General features: G+C 39.7%; 1 protein-coding gene across 1 annotated transcript in view; it reads right to left on the bottom strand.

Annotated features, from left to right (window-relative positions):
* Positions 1–5: 5 nt before the first annotated feature.
* Positions 6–22402, bottom strand: part of LOC148184556 (protocadherin Fat 4-like) — a 38045-nt gene continuing 15648 nt past the window's right edge. Inside the window, exons 17-44 of the mRNA XM_088052536.1 lie at positions 22049–22174; positions 21657–21914; positions 21249–21347; positions 20967–21139; positions 19887–20035; positions 18615–18922; positions 17742–18011; positions 16455–16592; positions 15429–15645; positions 14646–14804; positions 14079–14230; positions 12823–12991; positions 11695–11903; positions 10124–10303; positions 9304–9523; positions 8822–8958; positions 7995–8138; positions 6637–6881; positions 6052–6161; positions 5230–5364; positions 4940–5076; positions 4574–4771; positions 4154–4248; positions 2933–3088; positions 2217–2417; positions 1526–1648; positions 913–1123; positions 6–466 (exon numbers count right to left, since the gene is read on the bottom strand). Of these exons, the coding sequence (XP_087908662.1) occupies positions 287–466; positions 913–1123; positions 1526–1648; positions 2217–2417; positions 2933–3088; positions 4154–4248; positions 4574–4771; positions 4940–5076; positions 5230–5364; positions 6052–6161; positions 6637–6881; positions 7995–8138; positions 8822–8958; positions 9304–9523; positions 10124–10303; positions 11695–11903; positions 12823–12991; positions 14079–14230; positions 14646–14804; positions 15429–15645; positions 16455–16592; positions 17742–18011; positions 18615–18922; positions 19887–20035; positions 20967–21139; positions 21249–21347; positions 21657–21914; positions 22049–22174 (4899 nt within the window). The 3' untranslated portion in view covers positions 6–286. The remainder of the gene's footprint in view (positions 467–912; positions 1124–1525; positions 1649–2216; positions 2418–2932; positions 3089–4153; positions 4249–4573; positions 4772–4939; positions 5077–5229; positions 5365–6051; positions 6162–6636; positions 6882–7994; positions 8139–8821; positions 8959–9303; positions 9524–10123; positions 10304–11694; positions 11904–12822; positions 12992–14078; positions 14231–14645; positions 14805–15428; positions 15646–16454; positions 16593–17741; positions 18012–18614; positions 18923–19886; positions 20036–20966; positions 21140–21248; positions 21348–21656; positions 21915–22048; positions 22175–22402) is intronic.

Below are 22402 nucleotides of genomic sequence, written 5' to 3'. Positions count from 1 at the left end.
GCAACGCCTCTGGAATCGGGTTTATTGTCTTGCCCATTTGACACGTGCCAAAAGAAATTAAATACACTGTGAGACAGCGCTGCTGCTGGGGAAGCAACGCTGCAGTACAGCACTGCAGCCCTTCCTGCACATTGCTTGTTCACTTCCTTATGCATCCTTGCAACAGCAGCAGAATTAATATCTGGATAACATTCCCATATTCTTATTGCTAATTTAATTCTGTTAAAGCTGTTCCAATTAGTTTCATTGTGATTTTTCTATAGATTTTCTTCATCGAGTGTTCTTATCAGAGAGATGCATCAACAGACTCATCATCTTCAGACTCATCATATCCAGGCTCTGGGTCCAAAATCACTGCCACCTCTGAAAATTTTACTCCTTTCAGTTCTTTCTCATGGGTAGGCAATGTGGGATCACGTGTTGAGGAAAGAGCTGGCTTCTGCTTTGTGTCTGTCAGAAAGGAATCCTGCAAAAAAGCAGAACGCAGGTGAGGCAGCTACAAATGATTGTGTGTGGAGAAACGATAAACAGTAGAAATTATAAAATTGTGAGCCCTTTACTGTTCATATTCCGTAAAGACAGAAGAGAGTCATCACTTCTGGATGAAAGTCCTACTCCTTCTTCTAGGCAGGGACAAACAGCCACTCCTCTAAGATCTTTTTATAGAATCACAGAATGGTTTGGGGTGGAAGGGAGCTTAAGAGATTGTCCAGCCCCACCCCCCTGCCATGGGGCAGGGACACCTTCCACTATTCCAGGTTGCTCCAAGCCCTGTGCAGCCTGGCCTTCAACACTTCCAGGGATTACTTTACAAGATTTTTATTTTTAATTCCATCAGATTTGCTTTTGTGATAATTCCTTCAGTTATTTGATGAATAACAATAAAATACCTTTCACTCCATGCTTCATTACCTGTTTTGTTGTGAATCCCACGGTAGGCTGGACCTCCACATTTCTACTTTCAGCAGCTTTTTCAGGTGCTCCATTTTGCTCACTTTCACCTTTGTAATCCAGCAGCACTGTCTCCGGGTAAGTGTCTTTTTTGAGGGCCTGAGTTTCATATTTTTCAGCCTCATCTCCTCTGGTGCCTTCCAGGTTGTCAAATGACATAATCTCAGTTCTCCTAAGAGAGTTCAGAGAATTCATAGCACCTTGAGCTGAGACAAAAATCTCAGCCTCAACAAAGAACATGTACACTGCAACAAAGCATGTACACAGCTCTCAAAATGAGGGGGATTTTACTCAGGGGAATTAAGTAGCTTTCTGTATCCTGAAGAGTCTTTTCTGCATTAGGATTAACAATTTGCTAAAGAGTAAGTAGAAATTTGCCTTTGATACAAGATTAAAAGGTATTAGCTTCCTTCAAGTCTAGAGATTTTTAACTTACCATTTTAAGGGTCCTTAAAAATGGACCTATACCCCCCAGTGGGAGATCCAAGGAAAATCCTATGGTACCAGAATAAACTACAACCACTGTTTTTATTTGCAGTTTTTTATAAATTTGTGATAGCAGCAGTCTACTTACCCATTACTCGTGTGCTCTGGTTTCTCTAAGCTTTTCAGACTTCCATTTTTGTCAGCTGCCCACGGGTTATCAAAGCCCTCCATAATTTCAACTTTCTTAACCAAACTCTGTTTCGCATACTTTCTGAAAATAATACATTAAAATAAAATAATAAAAATTCATTCTTTTTGAAGATTGGCTTTACAGTTGGTTTAGAAACAGAAGATGAATTATTTGTGGTATAAGTTTAATACACAACATTTCTTTTCAGTGTTATCCTGGGGATTAGTTTGCAGCATTTCCTATTTTTCCATAATGGTAGCAGTGCAAATGTTTGCTTCCCTTCTGGAAATTATTTGTTTTCCTCTACCACATGGCCCTGCTGCCACTGAAATTAAGCAGCAAAACCTCCCTTGACCTCATCACTTATGGGGTTGGAAGAGACTCATGTGCCACCCCCCACCCCCCCCCAGATAAAATTTCTGCTGCCCACATTTCTCTGTTTTAGAAGTATTTGTTTCTGCTTTTGCTGTGTGACAAACACAAGAAAAAACAACTTTCAGTTGTGTGTGGTGCATCCAACATAACCAATCTCGGGTGATGCTCCGTGCAAATGCCAGCACTTTATCAGACAAATATTTTTTGTGTTGACACTTAATTAAACCCATCAGCTGTAAATCTAAATGACATGATTAAGGCACACCCTCTGTACCTTTTCCTTTTCAGATCCAGCAGGACATAGGTCAGGAAGGCGATGGAGATGCCGGCGAGCAGCACCCCGAGCACGATGGGAGCCACGAGGTCCAGGGATGCCATGGATGCCGGGGCAGCCTCCTCGATGGCAGTGGTGACATATGCTAAAAACACATCCTCCAGCCCCTGCTCAATGTCACCCTTCTGCTCCCTCAGTTTTCTGAGGATAGAAGGGGAAAACGTGCATCATTTACCTGACCTTCATTTTGACTGCAGGAGTAGTGAGGAGAACATAGAATATCCCTCCCTGGTCTGACAAGACCTTTTCCGAGGATTCAGACTTGTCATGTTTTTCATCCAGGAAAAGCTTTGTTTTCCAGCAACCAGCCCTGGTGCTTGTGACCTGAGATACTGCAGAGCTTGGACAGATGAACCAGATCCACATCTCTGACAGGTTACCAAGGAAATGTAAAATACACCTCAAGTCTGAGTTTTTAATCAACATTCTGTCACTCTGAGGTCAGTATATATTTTAATTATATTATTTCACCATCAGCTTTTTTTTTTTCTTAAACTGACTTTTAAATCTATTTCACACGATGAAACAGCCATACTCATGTTTTTGGCAAACTCTGAAAATCAGCTTTCAGTAAACAGTGAATCAGCTTTCTGAATTCTAAAAAATCCTATCTGCACAAGCTCTGACCCCCAGAAGTCAGACTGTGCCATACAGACCTTTTTACGTCTTCTGCAGGTATTTCCTGGTGGGCCTCATCAAAAGCAATGAAGTTTACTTGGGTTTCATTAGTGCTGCTCCTTGCCTTTATTTCAAGCTCCTCGGAATAAATATTAACCACGTACACATTCCAGCCAAGTTTTTCTTCCAGGACCCTGACATCATATGAAGAAAACATTTTTAATTAACTGGGCAGTGACAGACTCTTTTACCTGGAAATTAAATGAAGTAGTATTTAATACAACACTTGGCAGATATTGATACTAATAAAAATACCTTGGCAGGTATTTTAATTTAAGCATGTAAAGATGCAGGATTATCATCAGCAAAGGAATTAAGCTATTTGTCCAAAATTGTTGAGTGATTGAGTAGCAGAGGAAAAAATATCTATATATTACTATAAGCAGTAAAGGTGTGGAGAAGGGAAATTTAGTCTCATAATCCTCATTGTTTTCTTCTCTTTTTCCAGAGATTTGGTGCTGGATTGGATCAGTGGCTCAATTAATCCAACATTCTGGTAGCAGTCAGCACCAGCTGCTCCCAAGAATGTTTTCCATTTAATTTTTACCAACAATACCTGGTCCATAGTAGCATTAACATCACAAACTCATTTTTCCCATTTTCAGAGTGATTTCCCTTCATAAGGACTCAATCTTTCCAATGTAAATATATATTTATGTGCAGCCAAATAAAAGATCTTCCATCTTTGTTAACATGCCAAAAGGGCCCAGTTACAGTTTCAATTGCAGGGTGGCCATCACACATCACTGGCTAATTCCCTGTTCCTGCAGGGCTGGGATGTCCTGGAGAAGCTCTGCTGCTGTGCCATGAGGGGGGTTTTTCACCTCTAGCAATGGTGGGTTTGGTTTGTTGTGCCTGCCCTCTGTCTCCACATTTTTATCCTGCTATCCATGAAAACCTTTATCCTAGGTTGTTAAAAATGACACAGACATTGAGGTGGGAAGAGACCACTTGAAATTGTCTAGTCCAGTAACCTCTTTGAGATTTATCAGCTTCAGGCCAAAAACTTACAAGGCAAAAATTGCTGGATTCCTGTGAATTCGCTGAAAATATTCTGAGCTATGTCAAACTGAAGGCCTGGCTTTTCCTGGGCACTGGCTGTATCAGCTCCCTGTAGGCTGTCAGACCCCTATCCCAAAGGGACTCTGAATTTATCATTAGATACTATACCAGAATAAGCTTCACAGTTTCAAAAATACCTTTGTACTTCAAGACTCTTTCTTTCCACAAAATGGATATTCTGATTAATCACCAGCATCACAATGTTGCTCCTGGAACTGGAATCAACCGTTACCTAATAAAGAATCATAGATAAGATTTTCTAAAGCATTTGTATCTCTCATAGATTGACCAAAAAAACCCCTCAACCTACTAAAAAATAACAAAATCCCTCTGATATAAAATCAAAATTCTCAAAAAATAACTTTTTGCGCCAACATATTTTTATCTGTCAATGAAAATGGCAACCTCTTAATTCTAGTATGTAAATATTCATGTATTTACAGCCCTATTGACAGTGTTAAGTAATTTATTGGTTTTGCCATTACCAAACTTAGCCCTTCTTGTTTACAATTTTGACTTGGAAATAAATCAGGATTTTATATAAAAATCTTCCTTACATTGACTGTTGTCTGGGCTGTGAGTCTCCTTGTGCCTTGGTCTGCAGCTTGGACTTCCAGATTAAATGTTCCAGCTTTTCCTGCTAGAGAAACTGTAAAAATCTGCCCTGTGTGTTCATTGATGTCGAATTTGTCAGTGTGATCTCTCACTAGGCTGTACAGCAGAAGTCCATTGTCTCCCGAGTCTGGATCTGTGGCCTGGGTTTAAAAAAAGTGATTTGTGACACTCAGCCTGGACTGCACGTTGCTCTTTAATCAGTAAACTCAGCTCTGAGGAGCAGATTTAAGGCTCCTTTAATGCAGTGGAAGAAACCCAGGTCTATCACAGGATTTCTGTCCTTGTGAAGAGCACAGGAAATGCTCTACCTGGACTGTAATGACATGGTATTTGTAGGGCACAGAGCTGGGAATGCGGGCAGAGTAGGAACTGCTGGAAAACACGGGCTCTTCATTCACATCCTGCACAGAGATTGTCAGCATGGCCACATTCTCAGCAAACAGCCCTGGAAAAAACACAAGTGAGAAACCTTGACCATCAGCTTTTCACCTTTCACATCAAACTTTACAAGTTAAAGAGAATCACAACTCCTGTATGGCTTGCAAATACAAAACGTGTCCATTGCTCCCCTGCAATGTCATTCAAAGCAAGAAGTTACCTGAACACTGGACTTCTGCAGTAGAGGAGACTTTTTTGTTTGCTTGAATTAAAATCACATATTGAGAGACTTCCTCATAGTCCAAATTAACTGCTGTTCTCAGTTCACCGCTATCAGGATCCAGTCTAAAGTGACCTGAAAGGAAAAACAGACATTTTTGCTGCAACAGCTGCCATTTCACTTTACCCCTCCTACCTCTCGTGTCTTTTTTGCCCTTGGGATGTTCCTGTGGCTCCTCTGCTCTGAACAATGTGAAATTCAACACTTCTACCGGCCAAGCAGCAAAGGCATCATCACAGCTGGGTTCCTACCCCACGCCAAACAGCTCTTAAACATGTAAAGGAACAGTAAATGTAAAAAAGAACTTGATTTCACAAATAGGGAGAATTGCAGCTCCTTCTTGAACAACTCAATTTTTTATGCATTTCCAAGTTTTCTCCCAGTTTCTATGTACTTCCTTTATTGTGGGCCAAATGGAGCCTGGGCACAGCTACAAAAGGGCAGATGCTTTAACATAAATGCAAGGGAATGATGGACTAAAAGTGATTGGCAGGGAGGAAGCTGCTTGTTAACAACACTTTATATTTTGGCTCCCCCAGTCTTTAAATTATCCTAGTTTAAGATTAAAAGAAGCCTCTCTAAAGCCAAAGATCAGCAAAGTCAATGCTGAAAAGTCCTGAAAAAAATTCTCTGTGTACTCTTTTTAAAAAAAACTTTTATCCATGCTCTCTCTGTCTCCTCGTTTATGCAGAGCAGCATCTGCCATGTAAAAGACATGATGTTCTCCTGGCTATTTCAGCTCATAAGGGGGATAGTACTCACCTCTTTCATTGCCAGACACAACAGTGTAATCAATCATATTTCCTGAAGTTTCAACCACAGCAAAATCATAAATTAAATAATCCACTCCGGTGTTTTCCGAAACAGAAACACTAATGAAGGAAATAAATGGTAAATCATAATGTTAAATTTGCCAACAGTGGTTGTCCAGGCAGGCTTTGAAATTTAACTCTTTAAAAGAGAGTTCTCTGTGGAAATTCTTGCCCCCTCCCACCATTTGTTTGCCATATCTGCCCAACTTTCAGAGTGCAGTGCAAACCCTGGTTTTCCAGCCAGATTTTGGGTCATCCTTGAGTAAAACCTAAGGAAAAATGTTTTATAGTGTTCAAGAGAAAAGGGACAAAGAGTCTGGCTTATAAAAGCTGCAAAGTGGAGAAATAAAAGGGAATGCTGCAACTCACATTCACAGAACCCCAAGCAGAATTTCCTATGTTTTGCTTAAGAAAAACCCAAAACTGATGTCCTTTCTTCTGCATGGAAAAATATGAAAGTGACCTTCAACTTTGCTATGTTTTGCACCACCTGCTGAACACATCCCAGTTATTTAACTCAATATGAAAGCCTCACCTGATCTCACTTTTGTTGAGGCGAGGAATGAATGGACGGTTGTCAAACACACTCAGAGTAACCACAGCAGTGCCATTTAAAGGAGGAGAACCTTTGTCCTTTGCCATCACTGTTAAATGCATCTCTCCAGATCTGGACAGGTTTCCAGCTGTAATTATCTTCCCCTCGCTCAAATCCGCGATCAGGAAGAACGGGCTCACGGTGGGATCCGGGAGGATGTAATACTCAATAAGTCCATTTTGCCCCTGCCATGAAAGGAACGCAATTTCATGGAATTGGGAGTGTGTTTGGAAGGGTAGGATAAACACTGAAACAAGAGATCCAGAAAACATCTAAACGTCTCTAGTGAAATTAGTTTGAAAATAGTGATTTTTTGAAGAATGAAAGCTATGATAGGATGCATACGAATTAAAAAAAAAACAAAACAAAAAAACCACCAAACACAAAGCAGAAGAAAATACACAATACATTGGCCATTTACACAGTGAAAATATGGGAAAAAATTTCTAATGAAAATAATTTAGATGTGTATAGGGGGACAGTCCACGTAGTGAGGGTGGCACAGGGAGGACAAGTGCCACTCTGCACAGCTGAAGGAGGAGTTTCATTGGGGTCTCAATGCAGATCTCCCACAGTTCAGCAATTTTCAAAGGCAATTTCACTCTTTATACAAAACCATTGAAAAGGCTGATTAAAAAAGGGCTGTTAGATGATTTTCAGCAATATACCACAGCTGCAGCTATTCCAACCAAAATTATGCATGAAGAAATAGGAAGGCACCTGCTACACCTATTTTGTTGTCACTTGGAGATGTTTCATCTTGTAAATGATATAATTACCAATGATGTTGTCATGGTGATGTGGTTGACTACTGGATATACCCTCCCAGTGCCTGGATACTATTTGATGGGTGTAGTACAGATAAATTAAAATTACATTTAAAAATGGGGACAAAGAGAATCAGCTGGGGTGCTGCACTTCAGAGGAGTCTGACAAGCAGGCATTTCCTTGCTCAAGCCAGCTATATGATGTTTAGTTTTTGCAGATTCTTCTACCTCAAAAGTTCAAATAACTTCAGAGACATTAAATCACTTCAGTCCTTGTGTACTACTGAAGGACTGGTGTGTGCAGGTCTGTGTAGTAAAAGGAAAAATTAAAGGAAGTACAGCTGAGGAAACATGCCCAGAGCCAGGGAGTGCATCAGTGTCAAGGCAGAGCCAGCAAAACCCCCTAATTTCCAACTCCCAGAGCTGGCAGGATTCACTTTCTGCTGCGTTTGGTGCTGCATGCCTGGAGAGTGGAGCAGGATGTGTTTGTGCTGCAGCCCAGAGCAGGGTCAGGCTAACAGGAGGAATTACCTGGTCGCGGTCGGTGGCGCTCACGGTGAGGACAGGAGCGCCCACAGGATTCACCATGTTTATGGAAGCAGAATAGGAGCTCTGGGCAAACACTGGGGCATTATCATTTACATCAATCACTGCAATGCTGACATGGGTGGCTGCCTAGAAATCAGAATGGTGCCATGAATTTTAGAGTATTTAGAAACTCTTATTTAGCATTGTTTTTTCCTTACTTGCACATTGCAACAGAAATTATAAATCAGGCTTTGAAAACGCTGCAGTAAAATATTGTTTGGGTTTAATTGTGTGAACTCAGCACCAGAGATCACTACAGGATTTTAGCAGGAGAGGCAGGAATTCAGTGTTGTAGTAGGATTCTTCTTGAGAAGTGTTTTAATGAGTAAGAACAGGATATGTTTAGGAGACCTCCTCCATGCAGTTAAGGAAACCACACAAGTTCTGATTCTGTTAAAGAAATGTCTAATATCTTTACAAATAAAAGAAATACAGCAGAACTAGAACAATCTGCTGAAAATACTACTTCTCCCACCAAAAATTATCACATCACTTATAGTTCTAACAGCAGCAGACAAACTGCAGTTCCCCAGCACAGGTCAGTCAGCAAACAATTCAGGGTCAAAGCCTACCATGCATAATTTTGAAGTATTTCACATAATTAAAGTATACTACTACCCAAGGTGGTTAAAAACTGTAGAAGTCTGACTCTAAACATGATGAAGTGACTCATTTATTCTACACAATAAATGGCAGGGATAGATCTCCCTTCCCAGTAGTTCAAATTCCACTCTGAAGGGTCTCTGTTCATTACAGTAATAGTTCCTTACCTGGTAGAAAGGGGCAGATTTATTGTTGACTGCAGTCACTGTAAGGTTGTATTTATTCATGGTTTCATAGTCTGGGGAGTTCCTTATCTTAATGATGCCCTGTATTTCATCTATTTCAAATATATTTTCACCATCACCTGAGACAGATTTAAACAAGCATCATCAATTAATGCATCTTAGCAGCACATAATTAACTACACTCTTAAATTATATGTTTACTTGTTTCCTTATCACATCAAAACAATTTTAAAGTAGTGTATGGATAATGTATAAGAAAAGCAGAAGTATTTTGAGTGGATGGGCATTTGAAACGTGAGCCAAGGTTTGAAAATTGTATGAGCATAAATTAGTAACATCCCAAACCAGCTGAAAGTGAACGTTCTTGGCTGTGTTGGAAAGAGGTTAGGAAATAATGTGGATAATACTAATTATGCTCATAACTGCATAGACAACAAAGTGCCAGTGACAGAATTGCTTGTTACCTGTGAGTTTATACAGAACAAAGGCATTGTCTCCTGTGTCTCTGTCTGATGCTGTGATTTTTCCAACTATGAATCCCACAGGCACATTTTCATGGACACCGAAGTCAGGCACTGGATCAAACACAGGTGGCCAGTCATTAACATCAGTGATCTTTATCACAACTGTGCAGTAACCCCTCTTCTTCTCAGGGATTCCATCATCTTCAGCATACACCACAACCTGTGAGTTTAACAGTTCATGGTAATGAGAAGTCACACAAAGAGGTTCTTGCATAAGGATTAAAAAAATCTTGGTGAATTTTAAACTTTGAAATATTCTTAGAAATGTAAAGTCCAGATCTGAATTCACCTCAAAATGATTATTGAAAACTGAAGGAGTATTTGGGTGAATTTAAGAAGTCTTTCTGTATAGAACCAACAAATTCACCGATATTTTTGCTTGAAGCAAAATAATGCCATAAAAAACATCCAGCAGTGGCAACAACGAAAAGATTAACTGAGAATCATTTCTGCAAGGTCTCAGTCCAGCACAGGTTCAAGCAACAGTGCTGAATACATGAGCTGTCATTGTGAAATTAGTTATTCATGTGCTGAAGTGTTTGCAGGGCAGGTGAACAATGAGCTGTGCTTGAATTTCATAATAGTCAAAAGGCAGTGGTTTGTTTTAATAATGCCTCACACCTTGAGATGCTCCTATTCTAAACCAGTGCAGAAAACATTCAAGCATTATCAAGCTGAACAAAAGCACAAGTGTCACCTGTTTTCCAAGAGAAAGATAAAGAGTTCTGAATAAAGAAGATGTAAAAAATCTAAAGCAAACCTGATACTCTGAGGGTTCCTCTTCATAATCAAAGCGGGATGTGGAATAAAGGATTCCAGTTGTTTCATTTATCTTGAATTTTAGTCCTTGTCCATTGAGAATGCCATATGTGAGGAAACCATTTCTACCTGTGTCATTGTCCTGAGCTTTCAGCTGCACAATCTGAGTAGCAGGGGAATTCTGTGGAGGAAGAAAGACTGAGGCTCTCAGAGACTGCTTAGCTGCAATTGCTTGAAGTATGGGAAAGTAACTTGCTGCATCCACTTACAGTAGGATAGGATTTTAAAATCAAAATTGTACAACTTGTTCAGCATGGTAAGAGAGTCTCTTGCTTTCCCTAATTTACAGAAAATAACTGTTTTCTTCCCTCCCATGTCTCTACCTATAGCTGCAATTTTCAGGAAGAAAAATTATTTCAAACAGCTCAAATGTTAACCTCAAGCATCTGATGTGCTGTAATTTCTGTTTAACAGCCTCTTCTCCTATGAAACTCATTGGGTGTTCTCAACTCCAAAATCATGTTTCTTTCTGGACACTATTTGGCTAATAATTATCAAAAAAAATAATCCAATTCTTCCTTTTAAACAATGTTATTTGCACCAAGATTGACAGCAGATATCAGTGTTTCACTTGTAGGGCTATTTGAGACGTGAAGTTATTTGATCCAAGAGGGCATCCAGCAATTCCCACCATGTAAATATTTCACATGGAAATCAATTTTTTAAGGTTGGGAAATGTGATTCTAGTTCTTCTCCATTAAACTAACTGGGAACATTAAAATTAGGTGTAATAAGTGAACCCATAATTAACTCAGTGGTAGAAATGGAGTAGATTTTAAATCAGTTGTGGCTGCTAAAGACAATAGTGTGCATCAGCTGGGGATCTCAAAGGTAAGGTATGTCCTCTATAAAATATTACCATGATACTTCATAAAAGATAAAGATGATTTTTTTTAAGAAAGCAACCAGCAGATTAAAGTGTGAAAAGCGTTGCTTGAAATTTGAAGAGTGAAATGCTGAGCAAGATGCTTTTGCATATTTAAATGCTGTGGTTTCTCTGTAGAGAACCACAGTGTCTGAAAATCTGACTGAAATCTGGCTTGTTCTCTGCTGCTTATCACTTGTGCCAGCAAAATCACAACAGATTGTACATGAGCAAGAGGAGAAATATTACTAAATTAGAGACATTGCCCTGTTACTTCCCTGTATGAGCCTCCCTTACAAAAGGCTGTGAGAGCCTGTGAGGTGCCCAGTGTATCAAATAGATTTCAAATGTACTTGAATATTCTCCATGTCAAAAATTCAAAATGGAGTGGTAGTACTTCCTTCACAGAGCCCCTTATTAGAAAAGATTCACTTTTCCTTCAGTAAGTCCACACTTGTGGATCATTCTTGTTGTGTATTGGGATTTCCAGCTTGAAACAAACCTCACAACATGATATGGTAGGACAAAATGGAAAGTCTGCCCAGTTCCAGAAGGTTTACTTGTATACTCAACAAAAAATTATTTTTATTACTATTAGTATTTTGAAGACTTATTTTTGTGATTCAGTTTGGATGTCATTTTCTTACCTCTGGCAATGTCTCTTCTAGCAGAGAAGATGGGAAAACTGGCGGGAAATCATTTTCATCGATAACTTCCACCTTCACTTCAACTTCATTAAATATGGCAACATTAGATGAGTCTGTTGCTCGTACCTTGAAATTAACTGGAAAATCTTCCAGTTCTAGAGTCTTTCTTGTTCTTATGATACCATTGGATGAATGGATAATGAAATATCCTGATAAAAAAAACAAAAAACCCAGAAATTATTCTGGTTACAATTTCATTAGTTGAAACTGAAGATATGAATCCTCCAGTGAAAATAACATTATTTACATGAATATTGTCTGTTACGGTATTCTTCAAAGAACAAAATTAAATCCAATGTTTTTAAAAGGTTGACAAGAATGTCAGATATATCCAGGGCTGTAATTAGCAAAAAGAAATAATTCAGAAGGTCAGATGGTAACCAAAAGGGAGCAAATTCAATCCACTGCTCCCCAGCCAGGTCTTTGCATTCCTCTGAAACAGAGTCAGAGATTATTTGCCCCTCTTTCAGTTAGAACTTTTTTAATCAAATATAAATTTAAATTAAGAAATTTCCTAAGAATTCCTGTTCTTAATGAAGATGAGGAATTTTGCAACTACCTTCAAGATCACGACTTCATACAGAACACTTTACAAAACTGAAGTACAAATTGGCTGTTGGATGATAGATTAAAATCAGCTTTATATTTAGTAAAAAAAAAAATGTGACAAAGCACTGATGCACTTGACCACATTTAAACTCACTCTAGGCCTGACATTTGCTAGGAAAATGTTGCTGAGTTAGTTTTCCTTCTAGAAGTTTTTGTGCTATTAGGTATTTTTTCTCCATAACTTTATGCCTGACCAGGACCAGCCTGATCTGCCTGCAGCAGACACAGCACGCAGCTGGCAAAGCCAGCCCTGTATCACGTGCCTTGTGCTGCTCTGACAGAATTCCAACCATGCCCAATCATCACCTGCCCCACATCAAACGGGTGCACTGGGTTCATTCCCACTCAGTCCTACCAAGGCAGGAGCAAAAGGAAGGAGAGAGGAAATGACCCCAATGCTCGGTGCTGTGCTCCTTGTTTCACATCCCCTCTTCCCGTTATTCCACATCCAGGGCTCACCCTTCTCATCTCCAGAGGCGATGCTGTAGCTCACAGGGAGCTTGTAGGAGGCACTGATCTCTACAACAACTGTATCTGTGGGGGTCTTCTCTGACAGAGGGGTGGGGTGATAGGCTTCTTCCAGGAACACTGGGAAGGACATATCCAGGGGAGCAACCACGACTGACACCTGCAGGGAAAAGGACATGGCCATGGGGGTGATGTTTGCAGCTCTAGCTAAAACTTTTCTACTGAGGTGTGAGACAGCACAAGTCCAGGCCTTGGCCAGTGAGGGAAAGCCTGGGATTGCTGCCTGCTGAGTTCGATGCTGCCCTGGAGGCAGCAACTACTGGTGGGAAACACCAGAAGTCTCATCAGTTTAGGCTCACCTGTGTGCTTTGCTAAATACAAATAAAAAAGTTCCAGTTCCCCACATCCAGCACATTTCCAAGGACTTGTCTAACTAAGCAGCTCTCAGAGAGATGCACTCATCTCCAGTCTTCCACTGGAGAGGGTGTAGCCAGAGCAGGAGTTTGCACATACAGTATTTTCGAACTACTGTGACTGGTTTATAGATTAAGAACAAAACATGATAGGTGGCAAATAAAAAATGCCTACTGCTTCACAGAAATAATTTATTTCTGTTGCCAGACAGCTGCTGTCCAATCCTCTGAAGAATGATGGCTTGTAAGTCTACATTTTAAGGTTGTTGAAGGTAATTTTCTATATGTTTTTCCATATAGATTTCTAGTTCTTTTTTTAATTCTGCTGTGATATTTAGTGGCAAAAGATCAGCAGCAAGTTATAAGCATCGTGTAAAAATAATTTTTTAAATCATATTTGCATTTCTCTCTCTTCAATCTAGAGATTATTTTTTCCTACATTATAGGAAAATAAACAGGAACATTTTATTTGCCATCTCCAGTTTATTTATCATATATTTCCATTACATCCTTTCTGGCTGTCCCACTCTTTGACCTGGCACAGAAGTCTCCACTGCTCTAATCCTCCTCCCTCACAGCCTGGAGCTTCTGTCTGTCTTTTGTGAAATGGAAAGATCACAACCATTTCGGGTGGTATGCCAGCAATTGCTAGGGCAGCATAACGTGGTAACTTATCTTGTAGCCTGAAACAAGTAAATCTCTGACATTCTGATGGTTTGCATAGTTTTGCCTAACTAATGCCCCTTTCCTGGTGTAGCTGTGCTCAGTTTGGAATAAAACAATCTGGGGAATTAACTGTGCAGTAAACAGAGTGCAAGGTAGAAATTTTAGTACCTTTACAGATGTTGAAAGAGGCGGCACACCCGAATCCATAGCGTTGACATTCAAGGAGTAATACAGGGGAACAGTTTGTTTGGATAAATCTCTTGTTAACCTGAGCTCTCCTGTGGTACTGGAAAGACTAAAGAGGCCTTCTGAGTTTCCACCTGAAAACAGAAAAAGAAGCATGGGAGAGGTTCCCTGGAGCCAGCAGAGACAAGTGGCTGAAGTGTATGCCCAGGAGTGAAGAGACACGGGTTGAAATCCCAATCTGTACATGTGATTTGGAGCAAGACACCCCCTCTAGTCCAACCTCTTGACTCAAAACATGGCCAGGAGTGAATTCAGCACAGGTTTTTCAAGGCTTTGATCCACTGGGTGAGAATCTCCAAGGACAGCCTCTCTGGGCAACCTCTTCTACTAATTGCTGTTCTTCAAAGAGGATTTTTTACCCCTTCTATGCAGTCAGAACCTGCCAGTTCAATTTATGACCACTCTCTCTCACTCTGGTGTCATGCAGCTTGCTTTAGTAGTGTCAAGTATCCCAGTAATAAACAGCCCTAAGATTTTTTTCTAACATACCTGAAATATTGTAGGAAATGTCTTCATCATAACCCTTGCCTTCATCTCTTGCATTGATGTCTACTACCAGTGTGCCAGCTGTAGAATTATCTAGGAGGATCTTGTAATAGGAGGACTGGCCAAACACGGGTCCTTCTTCATTGACGTCTTCCACAGCAACTGAGAAAGAATCATCACATTTGGTAAGTTTGACCTAAATGGTTACAAGTTGGTTTTTTTCAGCTGATATAAACCAACACAGCTCCTCTGAATGAGAATATATCCAGTCATACTGATCAAAAACAGGGCTGGCCAAAAGCTAGGATACCAACTTCACAGAAATCTTTATGTCTTTTTTCCTCCCTAACAAAATAAATTTATTTAATTTTTTAAGGGAAAAAAGCCAGCAATCAAGCACAGTTATTTTAACAAGACTAAAAATCTCATTGTCAACACTGTTTAGCACCCTAGAAACTGCCCTTCTGTATACAAGCAGAAAAAAACCTGAATTTTGTTTTTGGAAACGTTTTCAATCAAAATGTCAATAGGTTCTCAGAAAATAGAAAAAAAAAGTGAATATGTTGAAGGAAGTAATGCCAGTTTGTGTGAGAAATCCTCATTTTTGACATGGTACATTTTTTTAAAAAAAAATTTCATCTGGCTATAGTGAAAAGATCACACCATCATTTCCAATAATTTACTCTAGGAGACTGCATTACTACTGGTTTATGCCTCAGAATTAAACATGCTGAAATATTCCCTAGGGTTAATAAAGGTTCATTTTCTGTGGTAAAGTAGAGCTACCTGTAATGTTAGCTGTGTCCTGGAGATGTGGCTCTCCAGGATTGAAAGCTTTCAGAACAAATATATACTGGGAATGACTTTCATAGTCCAGAGGTTGAAGGGTTGCAATATCTCCAGAAAGTTCTCCAACATGAAATGAAGTTGTCTCTCCAGTTATGGTGTAATGAATGATGGCATTGTACCCTATATCTGCATCTGTGGCTATTGCACTCAAAATCTAAAATAAAAGGAAAAAAAGTCAACAACAAAAGGTTTAGAGCAAAACAAAGAGTGGCAAAACTGCAAACAAGTGGCAAAATGCAGACAAGACTGGTATTGACCCACAGAGTGTTTACTGCCTGAATGACCCATTAATTGTTTAATTGCATTGCTGGAATTCTAGCACAGCTTGTGTCAGAGCAGTTACAGATTGTCAGGTGATAACTTCTTCCCTTGACTCCTGTAAACCATCAGGGCACATCTGCAAGGCAGACATGGAGCCAGAAATGGATGCACTGGGAGGTTGCCCAGGGAAGTTGTGATGCCCCATCCCTGTAAGTGTTCAAGGCCAGGCTGGATGGAGCTCTGAGCAGCCTGGTCTTAGAGAAAGGTGTCCCTGCCCATGGCTGGTTGGAACAAGAGGATCTTTAATGTCCCTTCCAATCCAAACCATTCCATGATTCTAAGACAGAGAAGCTTAAGAACAGAGGGATGCTGGACACATGCACAGCACCTACAGCACTAAACATCTTTAAGACATGCTGCCCCCATAGATCCAGTGAAAACTCAATCTGTGCAGTGTGAAATCACTGCTGAGGATAAGAGGGAGAGGGGGAGAAGCTCTCACTCTTTGTGAGAGTTTTAGGAAGAATCAGTGGGACAGGTACTCCCCTGTCATACAAACCAAACATGCTGTGTGATTTTACAGGGCTCACAAAATAAAAAATGATGTTCAGCAATGCACAGCCTTGAGAGGTTACTGCCCCTTCCAAGTGCACAGAGAGCAAACAAGTGCAGAACAGGCTGTTTATTCTTAGTGTCACACACCACATGTGGAGGCTCATTCTCCCTCACAGTCACAGAGTAGGATTTTTGGGGGAACACCGGTGGGTTGTCATTCACATCTTCCACAGTGATGCTCAGAACTAAGCTTGCAGATTGTGGTGGCTTGCCAGAATCAGTGGCCTGTGAAGGAACAACTTGTCATTAAAAACAGCATTACTTTGACACAAACTTACTCTGCCAGTTCAATTTTGCTCCAGAAATTGTGAGTTTTTGCCTCTGGAGTCTTTCTGCTGGACCAGTTATCCCTCAGTGACACTTCTCTAGCCCTGTGCTTGATTAGTTGCCACATCTTCCTGCAGCTGGTATCCTCACCCCATCACATGCTCTGCCTCTCATTAACAATTAATCAAAAGCTCAAGCCTGGATGCAGATCAAACATGTCATGTGATCAGATGTGGCACTAATCAACACAAGACTGTGATGTACTGATATCTGTGCTCTGGTAGTTGAAAGAATGGGGAAATCCCTTGCATTTTGAGGGTTTAAAATGACAACAAAACAAGTTGTGAAGAGCATCCAGTATGTGGCATATTCACAGTCAGTTTTACACTGCACCAACATCTGCCATAGAAAATTCTCATCTGGAGGTACATATACACAGTTTTCAATTAGTCTTAAAAAGTGTCTACTTTCATTAACTAGAAATTTTTCAGAAGACGCTGCTCAATTTTTAATATGTCTCCTCTATATCTTCCATAAGTTCTTAGATCTGTAAAAATGTCCTTCAAATATATTTGTACTTGATGGCCAGTGCTGGAACACTTTGTATGCACAGTAATTGATCTCATTAGTAGCAGTAAAAAATCAATGAAATCAGCTAGAATAAGTAGATAACCTCATGGATGTAGAGTAAAAGTTTATGCTTTTTTTTTTTTTTTAAACTAGAAAAATCTCATTTCAGGTTTATTTTTTAAAAGATCTTAGGACATACATTTTGGAAAATGAAAAAAAAAAAAAATAAGGTAAAGGGACAAATAGCATGGATTGACAAGGCAGTTGTACGGTCTAAAATGGATCCAGATGTCACAGTCAGATGTTGTGTGACAGTGGCCTTTAAAATTTAGGGTTCATAAGTCATTTACTCACTAATACCAATTTACAGAGCAGAAAATAGAGCTCTACATACAAAACAATAAGGAACAATCAAAATTCATGCATGAATTCCAATGGAATTCTCTAAGATTTATTGGTTTTCTTGTGATAGTTGAGTATTTTCTCTTTTTTTAATGCGGAGAATTCTGTGAACTTGCATCAAATTTGTCAACTTACCATTATTTTCAATTCATAACTGTCCATCACTTCTCTGTCTAATGTTTTTTTGGTCATCAGCTTGCCAGTAGAACTGTTAATATGGAATGTTCCAGCAAAATCATCTTGCAGAGAGTAGCTGATAAGTGCATTATCTCCTATATCCAGATCAGTAGCAGAAAATGTGCCCAAGTCCAGATCAGCTGCATTCTCAGGCGCTGATAAATGAGTTTGGATCCATGCTGAGAAAACTGGAGGGTTGTCATTGATGTCTTCAACTCTCACGGTTACCTATATTGAAGAAAAAGAAACAAAAGAAAAAAAAGACAAATTTGAGCTGTAGAAGCTGCATCCAAAGGAGAATTTTGGTTTATTTTAGTCCATGGAAGCCTATAGGGAAAAAAAACCAAAAACAAAACAACCAAGGAACAAACCCCAAAGGGATAGAAAACTTCAGCATTTTTCAGCATTTGAGCATTTTCACAATCTCTGCATTTTTTATCTTTTTTATTCTCAGCTGCAAGATAACAAATATGTGAGATAACACACTCTAACTGAGTGAAGAGATGAGCAGAACTAATAACCTGGGGCTTTTTGGCTCATCTGCTTCATGCATTTGACAGAACTATGCACAGAACCAGCTTTGGTGTTCATCAGTTTCTCTGGTTATGGGTTGCTCATAAGGAGCTCTCAGGGAGTGACACAATCTGTGAAGCTGACAATATCTCCGGATGGGAATATCTCCAATAAAAAAAGGGAAATTAAATAGAAGGCTCTCAAAGCTTCACATTTGCATGACAGAAGACACTTACCTGGATTTTGATTGCTAATATTTTTTAAAAGATATTTTATATTCCTGGATAAAAAAAATATTTTGAAATGCATATTCCATACCAAAGCAGCAGCTGTGTTGGGTGGCACCAGAGAATCCACAGCTTCCACAAGGATGCTGTACAGGTCTCCTTCTTCCCGATCCAGCCTGACAAGGGCCACGATGTCTCCTTGGTCCCTGATGGAGAACTTGTCCCAGTGGGATTTCAGGGAATACCCAACCTGCACAGCTGTGCTTCCAGTCAGAGCCTTCACAGAGCCCACTGCAGTCCCTGGGGCTTTGTTCTCCTCAATGCTGAACTCGTAGCTGGAGCTCTCAAAAGTCACTCCAAAGCTGGTGTCATTTACCAGCAAGTAGAGAGTAACAGAGGCTGAAGAGAGAAAAAAAATTAAAATAGTGAAGTCACTTCTAAAATCATCATGATCTGTGCTCTGTTTCCTTAAGCTCTTGAGGAGCTAGTAGAAAATAATAGAAATTATCACATAGGAAAGAAGAATGATAAGAGAAAAGAAAAGCAATAGTAATAAGGATAATATGTAACACAAAACATGCTGCTTTTTACACCTAATAGATTTTAGTTTTATGCCTAATGATTTTCAAATAACCTCACTTCCCTAATTACAGAAGTGTTGTTTCAGTGCGAAAGGAGAGCAGGGATCACCAATCCGAAACTAATGGGACGTGCAGGTGTTTCACCCTCCTTAAAAATCCAACCCTTAATTGCTTTGTAACAAGAGAGGAGGGATGTACCTAAACCCAGGAGTGCAATTTCTGTTGCGACCACTTGTCCTGTTTTGAGAAAATCAGCTGTTTTCTCCTGTTCAGAGTGAATCAAAGTTAACCTCCGAAAACCCTTTAAAAAGTTACAAAAAATACTACGTGATTGGATATTTTCTGAGGAACAGAAACTCAGCTGAGAGTGATTTGCCAGCTTCTGTTTATTTAAATGTTTCTAATTTTAGGAAGATAAAGGAAAACTGAAAAAGAAAAGTGTCAAAAATATTATTTGAATACATCCTTTTAGAGTGACTACAACTGTGGAGTCTTGGGTTTTGTATCATAAATACAACTGCTATAAATGAATTTTAAAAAATTATTTCTAACCAGGGTTACTAAAACCAAGTTTTCTGTTACTATGATCAGCACGGAGGAGATCAGAAGGTAAAAAGCAAATATTCATTACTGTTCAGATGTAACTTTTTTTTTTGCTAAATTCAGTTTGATTGATAGCAATGAATTGAAGTCAAATAGAAATTGATGAATTTCAAATTTAAATGTATGCAAGGGTTATATTTATGTGGGAAAAGAAAAAGAGGTTAGAAAAGATGGTTTACCAGTTGAGGTAAGCTGAGGAACTCCGTGATCAGTGGCAACAACTGTCAGTATAACAACTGTGTCAGCTGTGACATGGTCCAGGTTACTGCTGAGGGTGATTTCTCCAGTGCCATTATTTATATGGAAATCATCAGAGTGGTTCATGAGGCTGATTAAGGAGCAATCAGGAGAGCATGCATATTAATGACCTTGGAAGTGCCGTCTAGTTACTGCTACCTCTGTAAGGAGCACTCAACAGACAATATTTGCCTATTTATAAAGAATAGCTTTTAATTGATGTCTTTAGCCTAAAATATGTTGGCCTTTTATATCCAAGTAAGTCTTCCCTCATGAAAATGTGCGGCATTCTTGCCTTCAGTTCCCATTACACCCCAAGGCTTTGATGGTTCCACTAGGAGAAGGCAGATCTTGCACCCTCAGTTGCATACTCAGCAGCAGGAGAAACCCAAGTGACATTCATCTGAAAAACTAATTCCTGGCGTTCTGTGACCTCTCACAGATAACTGGATTGCTCACAAGTGATGTGTTTTAGGTAGAATGCTATCTCATAGTTAAAAATAACCTCTTTCAAGGCAGCAGTTTTAAACATCCACAAAATTACTGCTTATTCATTTGTCCTTCTCAATCTATGCTTTTCACATCAGGGTATCCTGGTAGTTTCCTTGATTTAGGGCTCATATAAATAGCTTTTTCCACTGATTTTTCTGTGCATAGTGCATTAAGGAAGCTAATTTCTTATCTCCTCCCCCCAGAAAATATGTAAAAAGAGTCAGAGATTCATTTGCTTCCTACCCAGAAACTCCAATGTGTTACTCAAAATTTCAGAAACCAGAACAAATCTTGGCTGTGGGGTTTTACTGCCAGTTTATAATTTGGTTGTGCCCTCTCTTACGACATTATCATGATTTGATAAGCTCTGAAACACCTAGTAAAATGACTGTCCTTCCTAAGTATAGAAATCATAGCAAATTATAGCACTTGTAAAATATATATCAAGAGATCTTATCCTTCTTAAGATCAATAAAAATACCTTTCTGTGTCTCTCACAGCCCGTACTTATTAACCTCACAGAAACGTACCTGTATGAAATGACAGCATTGTTCCCAAGGTCGAGGTCAGTGGCAGACACTGACAGGACAAATTCTCCTTCCTTTGCTGCTGCCACGTGGATGCTGGCTGAGTACTGTGCCCTTGTGAACTGAGGAGGGTTGTCATTCACGTCTAACACTTGGATGCTGATGTGTGTGAAGTTCTGGGGTGTGGCAGGAGAAAGCCATAAATCAGAAATTGCACAGGCACTTGGGTGTACAAATAAAAGGCAGTTCAGATAAAGCATAACTTGCTTTATCTGAACTCCTTACCTGTCTGGGAGGCACTCCGTTATCAGATGCCACGAGGAGCAGCTCATACTTGTCTTTACTTTCTCGGTCTACAGAGCCAGTAACCAAAATGGTTCCATCCTAGAGAAGGCAGTGGTTCAATGCACAGATCATTTGGAGAACTCTTGTACACTCAATTCTCAAAAGGGATGAGGGATTGAAATAATTTCTTCTCCTTTGGGCTAGTTCACATTCCAAGCAACACCTGACCAGGAATGTCTTGGATTTTGAATATCAACATAGATTTCCAGCCTACAGGGCACGTGCTGGTTGTGATGTGCTCTTGAATGGTACTCCCTACTCTTTTTTCACCTGCTGTATCTTACTGTGCCAAGTCACTTCATCAACAGCAGGATCTAAATCTTGTTTTCAGCATACCCAAACCGTTACCTGCTGGATGCTGTATGGATTATCCCCATCCTCAGCCGACAAGTGATAAGTAATTTGTGCATTCTCTCCCTCATCCAAATCAGTAGCAGTCACGTGTCCGACTCTAGTGGGATTATTCAACATGTATTCCCCTTCCAGCGCCTCAAAACTGTATGGCTGATTCTGAAACTCAGGGTTGTTATCATTGACATCCAGAACAGTGATATGGAACAAGGCACTTGAATGAAGCCCATTTATTACGTTATCAACTGCCCATACCTAAAAAAGTAAGAAAAAAAATGTAATTTTAGTTGACTGCATTATCATTTTAACCTCTTATAAAGATACAAAAAGGCATTCAAGGGAATGAAGTAGAGATCAGCCAAAGCTGCATAGTCTCTCTCCAAATTTACTTTTAAAGTGAATCCAGATGTGGTCTCCCTGTCCAGTTCTGTGTCATTACTTAATGAAAGTATTCCAGGGGTATCCACAGTAAATGAAGTGCTGTTGAGAATAAAGTATCCCTGAGAAAAGCCAGCCTAAAAAAGAAAACATTGTTCATGTAAATTTAAAATCATTAAGATTTAAGTTCAAAAAATAATCTTATTAATTCTAATACCTGACCTTTTCATAAGACTTCTCATTACAGACGTACAAGTGATTTTCCAGGTTTAATAAATGAAATCCTGCACCCTGAGCTATTGGAATAATAGACTTCTTTGGTGAACAGGACTGGGCTATGTGGAAGCCCTCATGGGCTTCCCTCT

The sequence above is a fragment of the Pseudopodoces humilis genome, chromosome 3, assembly GCF_049639895.1.
Source record: "Pseudopodoces humilis isolate 2021_Gansu_Grassland_sample_001 chromosome 3, ASM4963989v1, whole genome shotgun sequence".
Taxonomy (NCBI): domain Eukaryota; kingdom Metazoa; phylum Chordata; class Aves; order Passeriformes; family Paridae; genus Pseudopodoces; species Pseudopodoces humilis.
Note: the sequence above shows the minus strand (reverse complement) of the source record. Positions and strands in the feature narration are given on the sequence as shown.